This window comes from Zootoca vivipara, chromosome 5 (assembly GCF_965207765.1).
Source record: "Zootoca vivipara chromosome 5, rZooViv2.hap1.1, whole genome shotgun sequence".
Lineage (NCBI taxonomy): Eukaryota > Metazoa > Chordata > Lepidosauria > Squamata > Lacertidae > Zootoca > Zootoca vivipara.
In genome coordinates, this window is record NC_142588.1 from 32,903,266 (window position 1) to 32,920,886 (window position 17,621).

The 17,621-nt window shown below is 47.4% G+C and overlaps 1 protein-coding gene across 1 annotated transcript in view; it reads right to left on the minus strand.

The window, feature by feature from the left end:
- The window catches only part of LOC118096484 (putative lysosomal acid lipase/cholesteryl ester hydrolase), a 28,489-nt gene extending 13,616 nt beyond the window's left edge, over window positions 1-14,873 (minus strand). The window contains exons 1-7 of the mRNA XM_060274872.2: window positions 14,620-14,873; window positions 13,871-13,988; window positions 11,482-11,680; window positions 9,984-10,093; window positions 9,027-9,166; window positions 6,717-6,863; window positions 6,091-6,162 (exon numbers count right to left, since the gene is read on the minus strand). Of these exons, the coding sequence (XP_060130855.1) occupies window positions 6,091-6,162; window positions 6,717-6,863; window positions 9,027-9,166; window positions 9,984-10,093; window positions 11,482-11,680; window positions 13,871-13,988; window positions 14,620-14,748 (915 nt within the window). The 5' untranslated portion in view covers window positions 14,749-14,873. The remainder of the gene's footprint in view (window positions 1-6,090; window positions 6,163-6,716; window positions 6,864-9,026; window positions 9,167-9,983; window positions 10,094-11,481; window positions 11,681-13,870; window positions 13,989-14,619) is intronic.
- Between the last annotated feature and the right edge of the window lie 2,748 nt (window positions 14,874-17,621).

A 17,621-nucleotide genomic window follows, 5' to 3' on the forward strand; every position in this document is an offset into this window, starting at 1 on the left:
CTTCCCTCTTCCTGTCCCACCTGGGACGATGGCTCCGCTACCCTGCCTGAGCCTCGGACCCCACTTCCTGCTTCCCCACTTGAGACGGAGCTCTCCCTGCTTTCCCCTGCGCTCGGGGATGGGCTGGATCTCAGGAGGGGAGGGACTTCGCGATATCCCCTGTCCCTCACATCCACCCCCCTCCCAGGCCCCCCTTCTCCTCTCCCGAGGGGCTCCAAGGGCGTCGGTGACGACTGAAAGCCTAAAAACTCTGTGCTGTCCAAGCCTGTTGGTGTGAACACCTCTCCCCAATCCCTCGAGCTCCCTCCTTCCGCCTGAGAAGACTGAAAGACCAAGAAATCCGTGGCGTCCGAGCTGGTGGGGGTAAAAATACGCTGCCAGTCTGCCTCTTCCTCTGACAGGGTGGACCTCGGAGACACCCATACCTCTTCCTCTGGGTCCTCAAACTCCGCTTCCCATCCCCACGGTGAACTGCTCTCTGCGACCTCCTCCCCCTCCCCCTCCCCCTCTCTTTCCATGTGCCAGGGCTTGGGTCTGTGTGGGAAGAGTGCGTGGAATTCTTCCACCAAGAATTCCTCCTGTATCTGAGTGGCTGGGACCCATTCATTTTGGGAAGGCGGCGCATCCTCCCATGCCATGAGGTACTCCAGGCCCCCCACCCCTCTCCATGAATCAAGGATGGCCGTGGCTTCATTGAGTTGCTCCCTGCCTCCCCTCTCCCCCCCTCCCTCGGGGGTCTGTTCGCTGCCTCGGAGCCTGCTGCTTTCCCTGTACGGCGACAGCAGCGATCTATGAAAAACTGGATGCACCCTCATGTCCTCTGGCAGTGCCAGCCTGAAGGCAACCGGGTTGACCTGCTGCGTGACCGTGAAGGGGCCCAACCTTCTGGGTGCCAACTTCTTGCACCGCCCTCTTGTGGGAAGGCCCTCCGAGGACAACCAAACCTTGTCCCGCACCCTGATGACCTCCCCTTGTCGCCTGTGGCGATCTGCCCCCTTCTTGTACGCTTCCTTGGCTCTCTCCAAGTGTTCTCTGAGCTGCTGGTGCACCGTCTCCAGTTCCTCTGCCCAATCCTCTGCCTGTGGGCCCTCCTCCTCCTCCTCCCCCTCCCTCTCTGGGAAAGATCTGAGGTCGCACCCGTAGTTGGCCTTAAAGGGCGACACCCCTGTGGAGACGTGCACCGCATTGTTGTAGGCAAATTCTGCCAGTGGCAGGCGATCCACCCAGTCCGTTTGCCTCTGGCTGACGTAGCATCTCAGGTACTGCTGCAGAATGGCGTTGACCCTCTCCGCCTGTCCATTGGTCTGCGGGTGCCGAGCCGTCGACAAGCTGACCTCCACCTGCAGGAGGTTCATGAGCCGCCTCCAGAACCTGGAAACAAATTGGCGGCCTCGATCCGAAATAACTCGTAAAGGTAATCCATGCAGTCTGAATACGTGGTCAACAAACAGTTTGGCTGTCTCTTCTGCAGAGACCGCCCTGGCACACGGTATAAAATGGCACATTTTGGACATAAGGTCCACCACCACCAACACCTCGGTCTTGCCCCTGGACGAAGGCAGGTCTGTGATGAAGTCCATGGACACTACTTCCCACGGCCTGTGCAGTGTGGCTAATGGCTCCAGCAACCCTGCTGGTGCTGCTCTGACCACCTTTGCTCGCTGGCAGGTGTCACAGCCCCTTACATAGTCCCGAACATCTTCCCGCACCCCTGGCCACCAGAAGTGTCTCATGACTAGGTGAGTGGTTTTGTCCCTTCCAAAATGACCCGCCGTTGGGTTGTCGTGCATCTGCTTGAGGACCTTACCTCTGAGCTGGTTGGTGGGCAGGTACAGGGCTCCCTTGTAAAAAAGCAGCCCCCCGCGTTCTGCAAAGCCTTTTGCTTGCTCCCTCCCCCCTCGCAGGTCTCTGAAGATGCGGGTGGCAAACTCATCTGCTGCCGTCAGTGCTGTGAGTTCTGCCTCGCTCACCACTGCTGCTCCGCAGGACCATGCCGACGGGGGAAACACGTGTCGGGGTGCTGGTGGCAACTCCTCCTCCATGTACTCTGGCTTGCGGGAGAGGGCATCCGCCCTGACATTCTGCTCCCCCGGTATGTAGTGGATGGAGAAGTTGAAGTGCAAGAAGAACTCTGCCCACCGTATCTGTCGCTGGTTGAGCACCCTGGCTGTTCTCCAGAACTCCAGGTTCTTGTGGTCCGTGCACACCTGAATGGGGTGCTTGGCGCCCACCAGGAAGTGTCTCCAGTGTTTAAACGCAGAATGGATCGCGAGAAGCTCCTTATCAAACACCGTGTAGTTGCGCTCTGGTTGGGTCAGCTTCCTGGAGAAAAAGGCACAGGGTCTCCACTCTCTGTTGGCATCCAGTTGCAACAGGATCGCTCCCACAGCTCTGTCTGAAGCGTCGGTTTCCACGCGTAGGGGCGCATCCTGCACCACGTGGAACAGGTTCTGGTCTGAGGCGAACACCCTCTTGAGGCCTTCGAGCGCTGCTTGCGCCTCCGGTGTCCACCTGAACTTCTGCTTGCCTCTCAGGCAGTCAGTGATGGGAGCCGTAACCCGCGAGAAGTTCTTGATGAATTTCCTGTAGAAGTTGGCGAAGCCTAGTAGGCATTGGGCATCTTTGCACGTCCTGGGGCTGTGCCAGTCCAGGATGGCCTGCACCTTGTCCCTGTCCATCGCTAGCCCCTTGTCTGACAGCTTGTAGCCCAGGAAGTCCACCTCTTTGGTGTGAAACTTGCACTTCTCCAGCTTCACATACAGATGGTTCTCCTTCAGGCGCTGCAACACCTCCCTGACATCCTTCACATGCTGCACTGGGTCATTGGAGTAAATAAGGATGTCATCCAGGAAGACCAAGCAGTTCTTGAAGAGGAGGGACCCCAGGACGTGGTGCATGAAGGCCTGGAAGCAAGCAGAGCCCCCTTGCAAACCGAAGGGCATCACCAGATATTCAAAAGAGCCCAGTGGCGTGAACATCGTGGTCTTCCACTCATCGCCTTCCCGGATCCTGATCAAGTTGTAGGCCCCCCGCAGATCGAGCTTGGTGAAGACCTTGCCCCTGCGTGCCGCTGTCAGTAGATCGTCCACTCTGGGCATAGGGAAAGCCACCGGTTCCGTCACGCTGTTGAGCCGTCTGAAATCCACCACCAGGCGGCGCTGTTGCGTGTCTTTCTTGTCCACCCAGAAGACCGGGCTGTCCCCCGCTGCCTTGCTTTCTCTGATGAACCCCCGCTTGAGGTTCTTGTCGATGAACGCACGCAGATCCTCCAGTTCCTGGTCTGACATGGAGTACAGTTTGGCAGGGGGTAGCGTGGCCCCTGGCACCAGGTTGATCTGACAGTCAAAGGACCTGTGGGGAGGCAGGTGGTCGGATTCCGCTTCGCTGAAGACTTCCTGCAGGTCCCAGTACGGCTTGGGTATTGCCTCACCCCCCTTGACGTGCATGGTGGCCACCATGGCTATTGGAGGCCCCTCCCCTGGTTGGTGCTGCATGCAATGTTCCAGACAAAAGTCTGATCCAAACGTGATGCATCTCTGGTGCCAACTGATGGAGGGGTCATGGCGCGCCAGCCAGCTCATGCCCAAGACGATGGGGGGGTCTGAGATGGTGGTGACGTTGAATGCCAGTGTCTCTGAGTGTCGTCCCACCGTCATTCTCATGGGGGGGGTCTGGTGGGTGATGGCCCCTCCCAATAACTCCCTGCCGTCAATGGTGGCGACGTGCAGGGGAAAATCCAGCTGCAGAAGTTGGATCTGGTGCTCTTCTGCAAAGTTTCTCGAAAAGAAATTCGCGGACGCCCCCGAGTCAATTAACGCTAAGACCGTCAGGGGGTACCCATTTGGGAGCGTTAGAGTCACTTCTAGAACCACCCCTGCTCTGGGGGGGGGTGCTTCTCCTTGCTGCGCGGGTGGGTGGGTTGGGGCTGTTGGCTGCCGATTGCGCCTGGCTGCTGCCCCTTGTCTCCTGCAGCCAGGCTGTCTCGTTTCCCTGCTGTGGTGCTGTGTCAGTGGGGGAGGGCACAACCGTTCCCGCCTTTCCTTGCCACTCCCGGCGATGTGGGCAGTCTCTGACTAGATGCTGGGGGGAGTTGCAGAGGAAGCAGTTTCCACCCCTCCCCTCCTTGCGTCTTGGTGCCGCCGGGGTTTGAAAAGCCCGCGCGCGCGCGCGCTATCAATTTGCATGGGTACCTGGTCTTGGCTGGCCCCAGGCGTGGCTTGGGAGGGCTGTTGGGGGAGTGGCTTCTCCAGAGACCGTGGGAACCAAGCCCGCTTTGCGCGCGTTGCTTGCTTGTCGTTCCACCGGGATTCCTGTCTCACCCCCACCGCCAGAGCCGCTTTGCTGAGCTCATCCATGCTATTGGGCTTTGGACCTCTCGAGAGCTCATCCTTGACATCCTCATGCAACCCCAAATAGAATGCAGCTTGCATCGGAGGCGAGTGCAGTTCCCACCCCAGTCTGTGCACCAGCATGGTGAATTTCGCCCAATATTGGCGAACTGTCATGTTTCCCTGGCGTAAATTATGCAGTTCCTCTTTGGTCTGGTCCATATGGCTATCAGACGCATACATTACTCTTAAGCCTTCTAAAAATAGTTTGACATTCTTCATGCAAGGATTTTTTGTCACGATTAACGGTCTGAGCCATTCCCTTGCTGCCCCGGTAAGGTGTTCCACTACAAACGCTACTCTGTGCGCATCATCAGGGAACTCATCATTGTGCAGCTCAAGGGCATACAAGATCTCAGTCTCAAAGCCATGATACTCCCTTGGATCTCCGTTGAACTTGCTTACTAGGGTCCCTGCTCTCCTTCCTGGCAGCACTTGGAGTTGGGGGGGCCCTCCCCCCTTGTTTTTCTCTGCATCCAACTTGTTCTGGAGGTCTGCCGCTACCACCCTTAACTGCTGCTCTTTTTCCTGTAGCGTTCTCACCTGTTCAGCAAGGTTTTGGCAGTCCTCCTTGACCTGCTCCGTTTCTTGCTTAGCCGCCTCTAATTCCCCCTGTGCCTGCATGGCCAGTTGCTGCAGGTCCTGCTGGGCTTTCTCCGCGATCTGCCGCCATTTCTCCGCTTCTGGCGTGCTCATCCCGGCAACTCCAAAGTAGCCCAAAAAATGATTCGGAGGTTGCTGTCACAGTGGCCGGAGTGGGCTACTTCAGAGTAACGACTCTACACCGCTCTGCATTTTATCTTTTTATTGGTGCTGCGTATTTACAGTGCTGAAGGCAGTGCTATTTACAGAGACACATCTTATCCGCTAGAATCAGAACCTCCGAATGGCGTTTGGCGCGTTTTTCTCCAACATAATAACTTGGGGAGACCCAGCCTCTTCCCCCTACGTTTTCGGCGCAATTCCGGAGTTGGGGGAATAGGTCTGCCCCCCTTGCTTCCCTCTTCCTGTCCCACCTGGGACGATGGCTTCGCTACCCTGCCTGAGCCTCGGACCCCACTTCCTGCTTCCCCACTTGAGACGGAGCTCTCCCTGCTTTCCCCTGCGCTCGGGGATGGGCTGAATCTCAGGAGGGGAGGGACTTCGCGATATCCCCTGTGCCTCACAGTGACCTATGAAGCTAATCCTGATTTAAAAAACTGTCCTGTGCTGGCAAAAAGATTCCCCAACCCTGTTCTTTTCACAGGGACATGCAGATGTTACCAGTGACTACAGTACATTCAAGACCATGTACTCCCAAATCATAGCACTTCTTGGCCTGCCTTATGCTACAACACATAGCCTTCACTGGCCTGGAGTCCTCCAGATGTTCTGGACTACAATTCTCATCAACCCCAGCCAGCATGGCTTGGCTGATGGGAGTTGTAGTCCAAGCAGGTTGGCAAAGGTTGCAGTTGCACTACCAGTACCTGGGTTATTCATTAATATACAAATCAACCAAATGCTGCAGAAATGTAGCATTTGTCCATCTAAATACAGAGGAAATATATTTTCAATTTTAAAAAAGCAAATCCACTGGGGGGGAATGATTATATCTGCTGCTGGTGAAATGTCACTGTTTGGTAACTTTAAAAACACAAAAAGCACATTTGGCTTCAAATCCTTTAGCATAAAAGCAAAATACATTTGTTAAATATTCTACCTGACTCCAGTGAAGCATGTTTTGAGCCGATGCCCCAGCTGGCCAGTGAGATATGTATACATCGCTTCGACTCTGTAAGAAAGAGCAAAACGCTTAGCTGAATTTATCACAAAGTGCAACAGCCACTTCACTTCCATTTGGTTTGTTTAAACAAAAGCAGTGCACCAGAGCTAATAATGTGGATATCATGCAAAAATCATTGTTTAAGTAGTAGTTACATGAACCTCTTTATGGAGATCAGCTTAACACTCTAAACTAGCTGCCGGTCCCAATATTGTGTTACCAAATAAGAGGGAAATTTGCTTGGAGCAAAACATGCAACTGATCCACAAAATAAATTCCATTTTCACTTTGTACATACCAAAATACTTACAGTGCAATCCTATGCACATTTACTAAGAAGTAAATTGTACTGTGTTAAGCCAGGCTTACTGCCATGTAACTGTGCACAGGATTACAGCCCTAACTAGAATACATTTCATTATACAGTACAACTAGGGCCAATTTTGTCCTGGAGTAATTAAGTTACGGATGTCCTAAGTGGCTTTCATTTCAGAGATGCCTCCACACAGTTATGTTCTTTAGATCACACTCTCTATCTCCTATTAAGTAGTCAGAAATCTTACCATATTTAGATTTTTCATATTAAAGCCAGTTGATAGGCAGACAACACTGCTACAGAGATAATCAATTAAGAAACGGTTACACACATGAGTAGCAAACCATTTAGAAATTTTGCCTTGAGGCAACAGCTGCTTAGTTCCCAACATTTCCTGCCAAAACAAAAACATGAGTACATAGGTCATTTTGTTATTCAAGCCTGTTTTCCTAGAGATACTTCTAATAATATCAAGTAGCAACAAAATACTACAAAAAATATTGCCCACTCACGGTGACTACCCCCCCCCCCCGCCCCAAGCAAGGCCTCAGCCCCAAAGGGGACCAATCTAGACAAGACAAAATTATGGGATATTAGAAATTGGCCAAAACTTTATTGATTCCGGGTGTATCATTTATGAGTGGGTTGGTTTGTTGGTGCCGGAATGCCCATTAAACCATCTATGGCCTTTTAAAAGGTGTTTTGTTTTTGTTTGTTATTATGGTATGTATTTTTGTGGTTTTATATTGTAAACCACTCTGTTCTCTACCTGAAGGGCAGTATAGAATCTAATTACAGCTGTCTAAGTTAAAGTGCACCTTGACATCTATGCAATGTACAACTGGCGCCCTGCTGAGGGATCTGAACAGAGCATTCAGTCTGCTTTTGCCAAGGGTAGAAAGTAGTGTAGCATAACAGCCAAGGGTGAGCTGTGAATCATAAAGCCCCCAAGGTGATCAAATATCCCCTGAGCCACCAGGGGGCTTTAAACAACCCAAAATCGCTCATTCTCAATCCTCCCACCAACAGGACACTAATCTGGGAATAAAACTGACCATGTTACAATGTTGTGGAATGGGTCACTGAGCTCAAACCAGGAGGAGGGGAGCACTGGCCAACTCAGGACCCCAACCAAACAGCCTCCAATATGATCAGCAAGTATTTTTGAGTCCAGAAAAACGGGTTAAATGCCATCATACTGTCAAGATCCTTATGGATCTTCCCCATCAGCAGGAACTGTAAGCTTGTACAAGTGATTCTCTATTTATGAGGGGGTTACATTACATTATTGCTCGGTCCCAGCTCCTGCCAACCTAGCAGTCTGAAAGCACCTCAAAGTGCAAGTAGATAAATAGGTACCACTACAGCAGGAAGGTAAACAGTGTTTCTGTGTGCTGCTCTGGTTTGCCAGAAGCAGCTTTGTCATGGGGGCCACATGACCTGGAAGCTGTACGCCGGCTCCCTTGGCCAATAAAGCGAGATGAGCACCACAACCCCAGAGTCAGTCACAACTGGACCTAATGGTCAGGGGTTCCTTTACCTCAGGGGTCCCCAGACTACGGCCCGGGGGCCGGATGCGGCCCAATTGGCCTGCCAATCCGGCCCGCGACGACCCCCGCTGCCCGCCCCCGCCGCCCGCTCTTACGGCGCACAGCGCGGCAGCGCTCTTCCGGGTCGGGGAAAAAGCGCCGAAAATCCTTTGTGCGCATGCGTATGGGCCTCTCCCGACCCGGAAGAGGTCATTTCTGGTGCACTTCCGGGTCGGGGGAGGCCCATACGCATGCGCACAACCGATTTTCGGCGCTTTTTCCACCCTGGAAGCGCGCCGCCGCGCCAGTACTCCCCCGCCCGCCGGCCTGCACAGGCGTGCGCTCCCCCATCCTCTGGCCCGCCGCGCGATCAGCGCGGTGGGAACCGGCCCAAACGCCGGTAAGTCTGGGGACCCCTGCTTTACCTTTACCTACATTATGAACCCCCGCACACATCAGTGAAATTGCGTAAAATGGGGAGTCATCTGTATCTGATCAGCTGAGCATGGGGAAGAACCTTCCCTGCCTGTCAGCCTGTCTGCTGCTGAGCTACCCCGCATGCCAGCTGTCAGCCTGTCTGCTGCTGAGCTACCCCGCATGCCTCCCGCCTCCTGCTCTCAAGGAGACCCTCCCCAGAGCCTGAAGAGGATATCCTCTTCAGGTGCTGGGGAGGGTCTACTCACAAGCCAGGACGACTCTCGGGGTGCTCCCCATTTCTGGGATCCACTTGCGGGTTCCTTGGGTGCATGGCTACACTTAAATAGAGCATGCATAAATGCAGAGTTGCCTGTACCAAACCCTTTAATATGGGCCCTGAATGCAAACACAGGTGTGAGGATTGTTCTTATACCAGCACCTCACAGCAGATGCTTTCTGCTGGCACCCAGGACACAGCAAGATGGAAAAATGGGCCTGGGTACAGATTAGTTAAAACAACACCCTGATACCAAGTTGCAGCTTTGGCCAATTTAGGTGTCTATGAGAACGAGAAATGGTCTCAGGTCAAATGATGGGTACAAAATACATACTTTGAGCGTGTGGTCAGGAAGCTGTAGCAACTTAGTTGCTACTGGGTTGGTAAAATAATTCACGGTGATTAGCGGTGCCAATCCAAAGAACATTTTTATCTTCTGGGCGAGTTGCGGCATGGTTGAAAATGCAAGGAATGCTAAGAAACAGGATGGAAAATAGAAACAGAAATAGAAGAGAAATGAATGCAGTCTTGATAAATACTGAAGAATACAAAATTAGCTCACTTTTCTCATAACACAAAAACAGTAAAGTCCACAGTATTGTAAGGCCTGTGAAGAAGTGTTTCCCGTCACAGGTGCATGATGGTCATGACCAGTACAGGGAGTGCCTAAAGAATGGACACTGAGACTTGTACTGGGTTGAATTAAACCACAACTTTATTAGGAACCTGATCGGGTAGACTTTGGCCTGGGGAGTCACCCCTGATATGGACTGGGTTCCACAACCCAGCACAGGCTTGGGAGAAGTGTATTGGCCCATCACTCCCCCCATGGACTTCAACCTCCTGGACCCCTCAAACAAGGTACCCACACTCAGCCCACACTCTTCTCCCCTTCTCTTGGGGGTCTTAATGCAATACTTCCAGGGGTTGTTCCCAGACTGGGAAACTCAGGCAAACCCAAGCAAACTCTGTTGGCTCAGATAAACCAAAGCAAACACAAAGCACAATTAAGATGTGTAGGGATTATTATACTCCATATACCACTTTTTGTCAGTCCATAGCAGCTTTGAAACATTACTTTTATGGGAAACATTACTAAGTAGGAAAATATAGGAAACCAACACAGAGATTGTTATTCACAATGCTTCTCCACAGGTTTCCATAGACTCCAAGTGAAATCTCTGTACCATAAACAAGATCTGTATTGAAATTAATATGCAACACCAACCATACAAATAAATGTGTAGCTGTTAGAATGACCAACGTGTGTTTAAGAAGCCTTCTAACCTACCCATTGTGGTGCCCTGGGAATGACCAACATAAAATATTTTCTCCTGTCTGGTTTTGCTCAGGATAAAATTTATAGTAGCTGGAAGGTCGTATTTAGCCATTTCATCATAACTGCAAAGGAAAAGGAATATTTACAGACTTGTGAGTGAGATCTACATTGTGTAAGCCGAGCATGCCATGTTCTCCACTAATCTCAGTGCAATACAAAAACAGATTTGGACCTGGCAGACAAGAGTTCACCTCCTCCATGTACTCAACTACCAATTCCATAAACATTTGCGAAACATAGTAATTATGATTAAGCAATTACTTATCCTCCTTAGAAATTTCCGCTGGGGCTGCTCACTATTAATCTGTGCTGCCCTATGAGCTGTTCGCTGCAAACTAAAAAAGCTCACTACATACAGTTAAGAGCAAATATCAGCACCAAGAGAGCCAAATAAGGCAAGCCTGCAGAACACCCCTGCACAGAATAAGGGCTGCCACCAGAGTGCCTATAAATCAGCTGGGCGGTATAAAAATGCATCACAAACAGATTAGAAGAGGGAAATGAGTCCATCTGTTGCAACATTGATTAGAATGGGGAAACAACTGCTTCTGTTGCTGACAGTTTTCCTTGCGAAAAAAACCATGTTGCTCTCTGCACTTGGTCCTCCCACATGAAATCAAATGGCACCCAAAGTAAAGCTGAGCTGCTAACATCTGCAGAGTTCACCAAAGCCATATTTCATCCCTTTATGCTGGGGTTATCCAGCATCATCTTGCTGTTGACACCCGTCTGTCTCAGAAGACAATTAAAGAGTGTGCCTTGCGCTGCAAAGTCAAAGAGTTACAATGCCTGCTGTTGATGCAGAATCTGATACATATATCCATAGCTGCCAAGTTATCCCTTTTTTACAGGGATTTTCCCTTATGCTGAATAGGCTTCCTTGCGAGAAAAGTGAAAACTTGGCAGCTATGCATATATCTTGTTGCAGCTGGGGCATCAGGTTGTACTGATGCAGCTATACCATAGTTTTCTATGCTCCTTCAGTTGTCATTCCTCCTCTAGTCATTGCCGTGGATGCATGACCTGAATGACTGTCTCCAAGCCCTGCGGTTGTCTGCAAGGGATTCCCACACAGTGGGTTTAATGCTGCCAGCCCTCATTGTCAATTTTGCAAGCAACTTTGTAATGCAGAGTTGGTCTGACAATGGGCCTGGTGCCTGAAGCCAACTCCCTGTAGAACACACCTTTTGGGAATCCTGCCATCTTCCATTCCTCATCAGAGCATAGAATTCCTCACATGAAGAATATATGCTGTTTGTTTGTTTGTTTAAAGAAACAACTAACAATTACATTTATTTGGAAATTAATTTTTATACCTCCATATCTTGCATTATGAGGGCACTGTTCAATGTTGAAACAGAAGAGAAAGAGGATGGCAGATTAATCATCCCAAAAGGAAGGAAGATTAGGAACCAGAAACACATAATTAAGTTTAGAAAGCTCACTCTACCTGAATAGCCAGAATTCTTCTTGCTCCACAGTATAGTTGATGTGCTTGATGGACCAGGTGTTCCCTCTACTGTTTCCTAGCCAAACATCATAGCCAGCATCAGCCAGTATGAAGCCCAGGCTGTTGTTGTCCAGATTTGCTACCCAGTTACTGCCAGAGCAAAACAAGCCATGTTGCAAAAACACTACGGGCTTCGGATCTGAAACAGAAGTGTTTTAAATATAGTTATAAGAAGTAACTTCAGTGTCTTTTTCCAAACAAGACAGTGATCCATCAGAACCTTGAATGGCAGTTGTTATCATTCCATATTTCAAGTAGCAGCCAGTGAGGTGGGGCAGGTGGTTTCCCAACAAACTGGATTGCTGGTGCTTACTGAGAGGGAGAGGGAAGGAAGCAGTGCATATCGGCACAGCCAATCCATTTCTCCCATCTCTGCATGCCATACCAGGACAAGCTCCCCCAATTTTGCACCTCCCCTCTTCCTCTCAATAAGCTCCAGTGAAGTGAAGTGTTGGGAAATCAGGATGCAACACATGCCACTTCACTGGAAGCTACTGCATATCACCTACTATAAACTTGGGGCACATGGACACAGAGCATGCATGGCCAGCAATTTCACATGCCTGAAATTAGAGTCTGGAATAAATTACTCCAGAATGCAGTATGAAAATCAAGTCAGAGCCTCCCTCCTTCCAAAGAAATGTTTTATTGTTTTGACTTATTTGTACAAGACGTAACAGTCAATATTGAACCATTCTAGCAACCTGCCACAGAAACACCAAATGTCTATTCAGTTGCATTTAACTATTAAGTTATTTCAATTTTTAAACTAACATATCATTCCACAAACAGTCATGTGTTCTCCAATGCCTATAACAATGTTCCATCAATGCTGTGTTTATATATATATATATATATATATATATATATATATATATATATATATATATCAGGTTGATTGAAACATATTTGTTTTCTTGTCTATGTGGTGAGATCCAGACTTCCAATACCTTGCAATAGCAAGCCACTAATGAGATATTTATGGGAAAGTTGTTGAACAGTTTCTGACTAATATGATAGAAGTGCTATTTTAGGATTCAAAGTGATATGTTGTTTTGTGATAAGGTTTGCTTCATGGAGAACTTCTTTCCCAAACAAAAAAAACTTGTGAGTATTGCCACCACATGTGTATAAATCAGCCAGTGGCAATGCAAATTCTAGAACACATAACTAATATGTTTTTAGTCGTTTTACTCAATAATAATGGGTATAAATTTGAGTGCATTTTCCTGGAATCTTAAATAAACAGTTTAAAGGGAGCTCTATCCGGATTCTGTTACGTAAGTATCATCTAAAGGCTCACCGAAATCTTTTTCGTATCGTGCCATTAGAGTTATGAGGGGTGGCAGCATTTGGGAGTTTAATACTTTATAGATTTGAGAAACAAGGATTATAAGAAGACAGTAGCAAGACAGGGGTATTTTTAAGAATAAACATATAACATCAATTCAATGCTCCTCTCATTTGATTAGAAGTGTGAGGAACCAGAACACCAGCCTTGAAATCATTCACTTTTTCTTTCCTCCCTTTGGTGCCATTTACTGCGTCTTAATTAGAGCAGACCAAATATGCAGGCCCATTTTACATTGCAGTTTTGTTAAAGTTCATGAGATAATCAATTATTTGTTCAGCTTCACTCCCTCTTTAATCTTATAATTGAAACTTGGCACTGAAAGAAGGAGTCCACCTGCCCGTCCTTCATTGCACCACCTTTACTCCCTCAGATATCAGGTCACCTCACTCCTTACTCCTCAAGAAAAGCTGAATGCAACACACACAAAGGCGTTGGGCAACCAAACTGCCGGTGCCTCCACAGTGAACTAGGTTCTCTCTCCTTTAAAAAATAAAAATAAAACAGTGGCCCTCTATGAATGGCTGAAGCAGATATATCCATGATTAATACAAAAACACTATTTTGAAACTAAATCAACTCCCTCCCACAAAAAACTGAAATACAGTGAATAAAAAATATCACAAACAATTCATATGACTTGCAGTCAACATGGGCTGTGAACCACTTACTCTAGCTTCCTCTTTCCCTTTCCACCATACTTTTCCATTTCTCTAGTAGCCCAGGAAAAGAGTAAAATATGCTTGACCTCATCAATTTATATGGCCTATCTCTTTCAAACTTATAGGAAAATTAGAACAAGGACACACTCACAGAAATCATAATAATAGTCACATTACCAAACAAACTGACTATGTGTTCTTGCAATTAGTCAAACTTTTGCAAATCAAGAAATGATCATATTATAATTATAATGAAAAATCCTCACACTTTGTATATATGCATACACACAAATTATAACTCAAAGCACATACTCACCCTCATTTGACTGATTTCTTTTCCCATGAGGAATTCTGTTAATACTCAGAATATAACCATCATATGTCACCACTTCATATTCCTCACTGGGATATCCTCTGAAAGAAATAATTTCGCTCTGCAAGGCCGAGAGGGTTTGGTTGGGAAGGTTATAAAGACTGTAAAATGCCTAAACACTTATTTTCACATAACACAATTGTTAACTAGAGTGTGCAGATAGGTGAAAAGCCAGTTAAAGTAAAGTAGTAAGATTATGAATTTGCCAAACACAATCAGTTGTTTGGCAGTTCAAAAGAAATCTAAGAATTGATTTCCTGCCTCCCTCTGGCGTAATTAGAAATGAAGGGAGCCATCTGTTGCGGAGGGTCTTGGTGGACCACTTAAATATTTTTTCTTCTTGCAGTTAAGCAATTATAATGAACTCTGCAAGATGCTAAAGTTGCCACTCTTGGAGCAACTAAATGAAGCTGACAGAGCATTGGCATTCCATGAAGCACATGCTGGGAACTACTTTAGGCTGCTTATTTTTTTTCAGGAAAATGATGTGAGCTATGCTGAGCAATGATGTGTTGGCAGGACAAAGTATATATTCAAAATAAAACAATAATAAATATTTTCTTGCCCCCTAAAATCCCAGCAGCCCATTAAAAATGAACTCCAGTTATATGACGTATAGCAGCAGTAAGCATCACTTATTGTCAAAGATTCCTTGAGGTAAGAAGACAGGGAAGAAAAGGTTAATGGCTTACAATATTCATAGTAGCTTCTGGATTTAGTTTTCTTCTTTTCAAAAATATTCCTGATGTAAGAAGGGCTTGGACCAAGGCTGCCCCCATTATGAAGAGCCACATCCTTGATCTGCATGGAAGCATATCCATCTTTCGGCACAGCTGTACAAGACTACTCTTCCACAAAACTAGATCCAAGCAGCCATCAGCATCACTGAAAGCCACTTCATATTCCACAGAAGGAAATGGCAGATAACAATGCTTAAATAGCTTGCCCTCGTTTCTCAACACCTACCAGGAGGGAAGGGGGATCCAATGTAATGATATGGTTGGGTTGGGTTGGCAACTTGCCCAACTCCCATTATAAGCCTATGCAACCGCTGAATTCCATGCGGCAAGCAGGGGTGCCAACCTGGGGAAAAATATATTGGGGGGCCCATGTAAGCCCCGGCCCACATAATTGATTGCAAGATGCAACACATGCACATCATTTGAATGGCTATGGCCATCAACTTTGGAGGGGCCCAGCCCCCTCAAATATTTTATAGGGGGACAAAGGGACCTTGGCCCTCTAGGAGTAGTCTCCTATGCAAGCAAGCATAGATAGGACTGCAAGCTTAATTTTTTTTATAAAAAAATAGGCTAATCAAGGTGTAAAAACTAGTTTAGCATAGCAGCTGAGAGTACCAAGCATCAATCAGTCAGCAGCTGCAGTGGGAGACCTTGGCATCTCAAATTTCAGTGCTGCCCTGTGCAATGCCAAAACCCAGCACACATACACGCCGTCTCTTGCCTTCCATTGGATGTTGTTGTTGCAGTACCCCAGAAGCTCGGTGACCAGTGCAACTGAACCCTTTTGCACTCACCTAGGCACATTGTTGGGGGGACGCAGGTGACGCTGTGGTCTAAATCACAGAGCCTAGGGCTTGCTGATCCGAAGGTTAGTGGGGTGAGCTTCTGTTGTTCGGTCCCAGCTCCTGCCAACCTAGCAGTTCTAAAGCACATCAAGTGCAAGTAGATAAATAGGTACCGCACCGGCGGGAAGGTAAACAGCGTTTCCGTGTGCTGCTCTGGTTCACCAGAAGCGGCTTAGTCATGCTGGCCACATGACCCGGAAGCTGCGGACAAACGCTGGCTCCCTTGGCCAGTAAAGCAAGATGAAAAGGGACACTTTGAATATTCCTGTTTGGTTAACCTCCACAATGGACATTCTGCATTGTGACATTTTCTGAGAAAACTGATCGCATGGTAACTGCAAAAAAAAACACAGAGAGGTGGTCATCACCCAATCACTCAGACAAATCTGCTTCCTGAATGAATGAACTGCAATCCATCGGTTCTCTGCATGAATGTAATCAATACAGCAACTACTATGACGAAGCACTGCCTCACTCCTACCCGAAAGGGGTATTTATAAAAAGTTACTTGCAAAAAATATTGTGAAAGGAAGAAAAGCATCTAGAACTATTTATGTGATGACTAGATGACTAGACGTCCCACTGAATTCAGTTGCTCTAATTCCCAGGGAACTGGGGTTTGGATTGCACTTCCTATTGTGTTTCATTTAAAAAACAAAGGAGTGCATCTGTCTTAGTTTGAGTGTTGTGTTTTGGCAGTGATACACATATAAATATTTTCTGAATAAAGCAGGAATTTAAGGAACAAAAGGTTCCCTTTTCTTTTTAAAATATTTTCATATGATTAAGATTAGTAATAATCTATTCACAAATAATTTGTGCCAAGAGTCATCACAAATAGAAAGGGGCTGTAGGATGTGAAGAACCACAGTATGTTGACCACTACTCTGCTCCTTTCTTCTTCTTTGGTGATCACTTGTAGCCGAGTAAGATTGTCTTACATAAACACGGTTTTAACATAAACACAGTAAGTAACTGTGGAGGCCAATTCTGGATCCACCCTTTCACAGTAGGGATATTGGTTTCCGGGCAGGAGTTGATCATGGTGTGGGTTTGCCAAACGTGCCTTCCTCTTAGCACATCTCTCCTTTTCATCCTGAGTTCGAGCGTCTTCAAAACCCATGACACCTTTGGTAAAGGCTGTTCTCCAATTGGAGCGCTTGCAGGCCAGTGTTTCCCAGTTGTCGGTGTTTCTAAAACATTTTTTATATTATGCCTTGAGAGAGTCTTTGAACCCCTTTTGTTGACCACCAGCATTATGCTTACAATTCTTAAATTGGGAAGAGAGTAGTTGCTTTGGAAGACAATAATCAGGCATCCACACAACATGACCAGTCCATCGAAGTTGATGTTGAAGAATCATTGCTTCGACACTGGCACTTTGGCCCAGTACAGTCTCACTAGGAGAAGCTCCCCCAACCTTGCACCTCCCCTGTCCCTCCAAATAAGCAGCAATGACCCATGTTGGGAAGCCAGGAGAGCAATGATGCCCCTCATGTGCTGACTCACTGGCCCCTTCTGCATATCACCTACTATAAACTTGGGGCACAGAGCAGGCCAGCAATTTCACATGTCTGGAATGAGTATCTTCTGGATGCAAGGTATTTTTTAAGAACTAACATATCATCAATTCAGTGTTTCCTTTCACTTACAGGTATGAGGAATCAGAACAGCAGCCTTAAAATAATAAACAATTACTTTCATTCATTTGGTATCATGTGAATAGACCAACTATGTAGGCCAGTCTTAGGTTGCAGTGCTTGTTAAACTTCATTAAAGTATCAGTTAAGCTAAAAGAATTATCTGCTCAGCGTTACTCCCTCTTTAAATCTTATAATAGCACTGGAAGTAGTAAGCTCATTTCATCTGCCCTTCCTTAATTGGATGGCCTTGGTGCCTCACTTTTCGGATCATCCTTTGCTCAGATTTCACAAATGCAATGCCATCAGGCTGTCCTACCACCCTGCCTACAACACAAACAAAGACATTGGGCAACTCAGTTCTGTCCAATGGTAGGTTGCACACAGCCCTGGTTTCTCTCTCATTTTTTTTAAAAATCAAGCAGTGACTCAGTCTAAATGACAGAAATGCATATCTCTCTCTTTC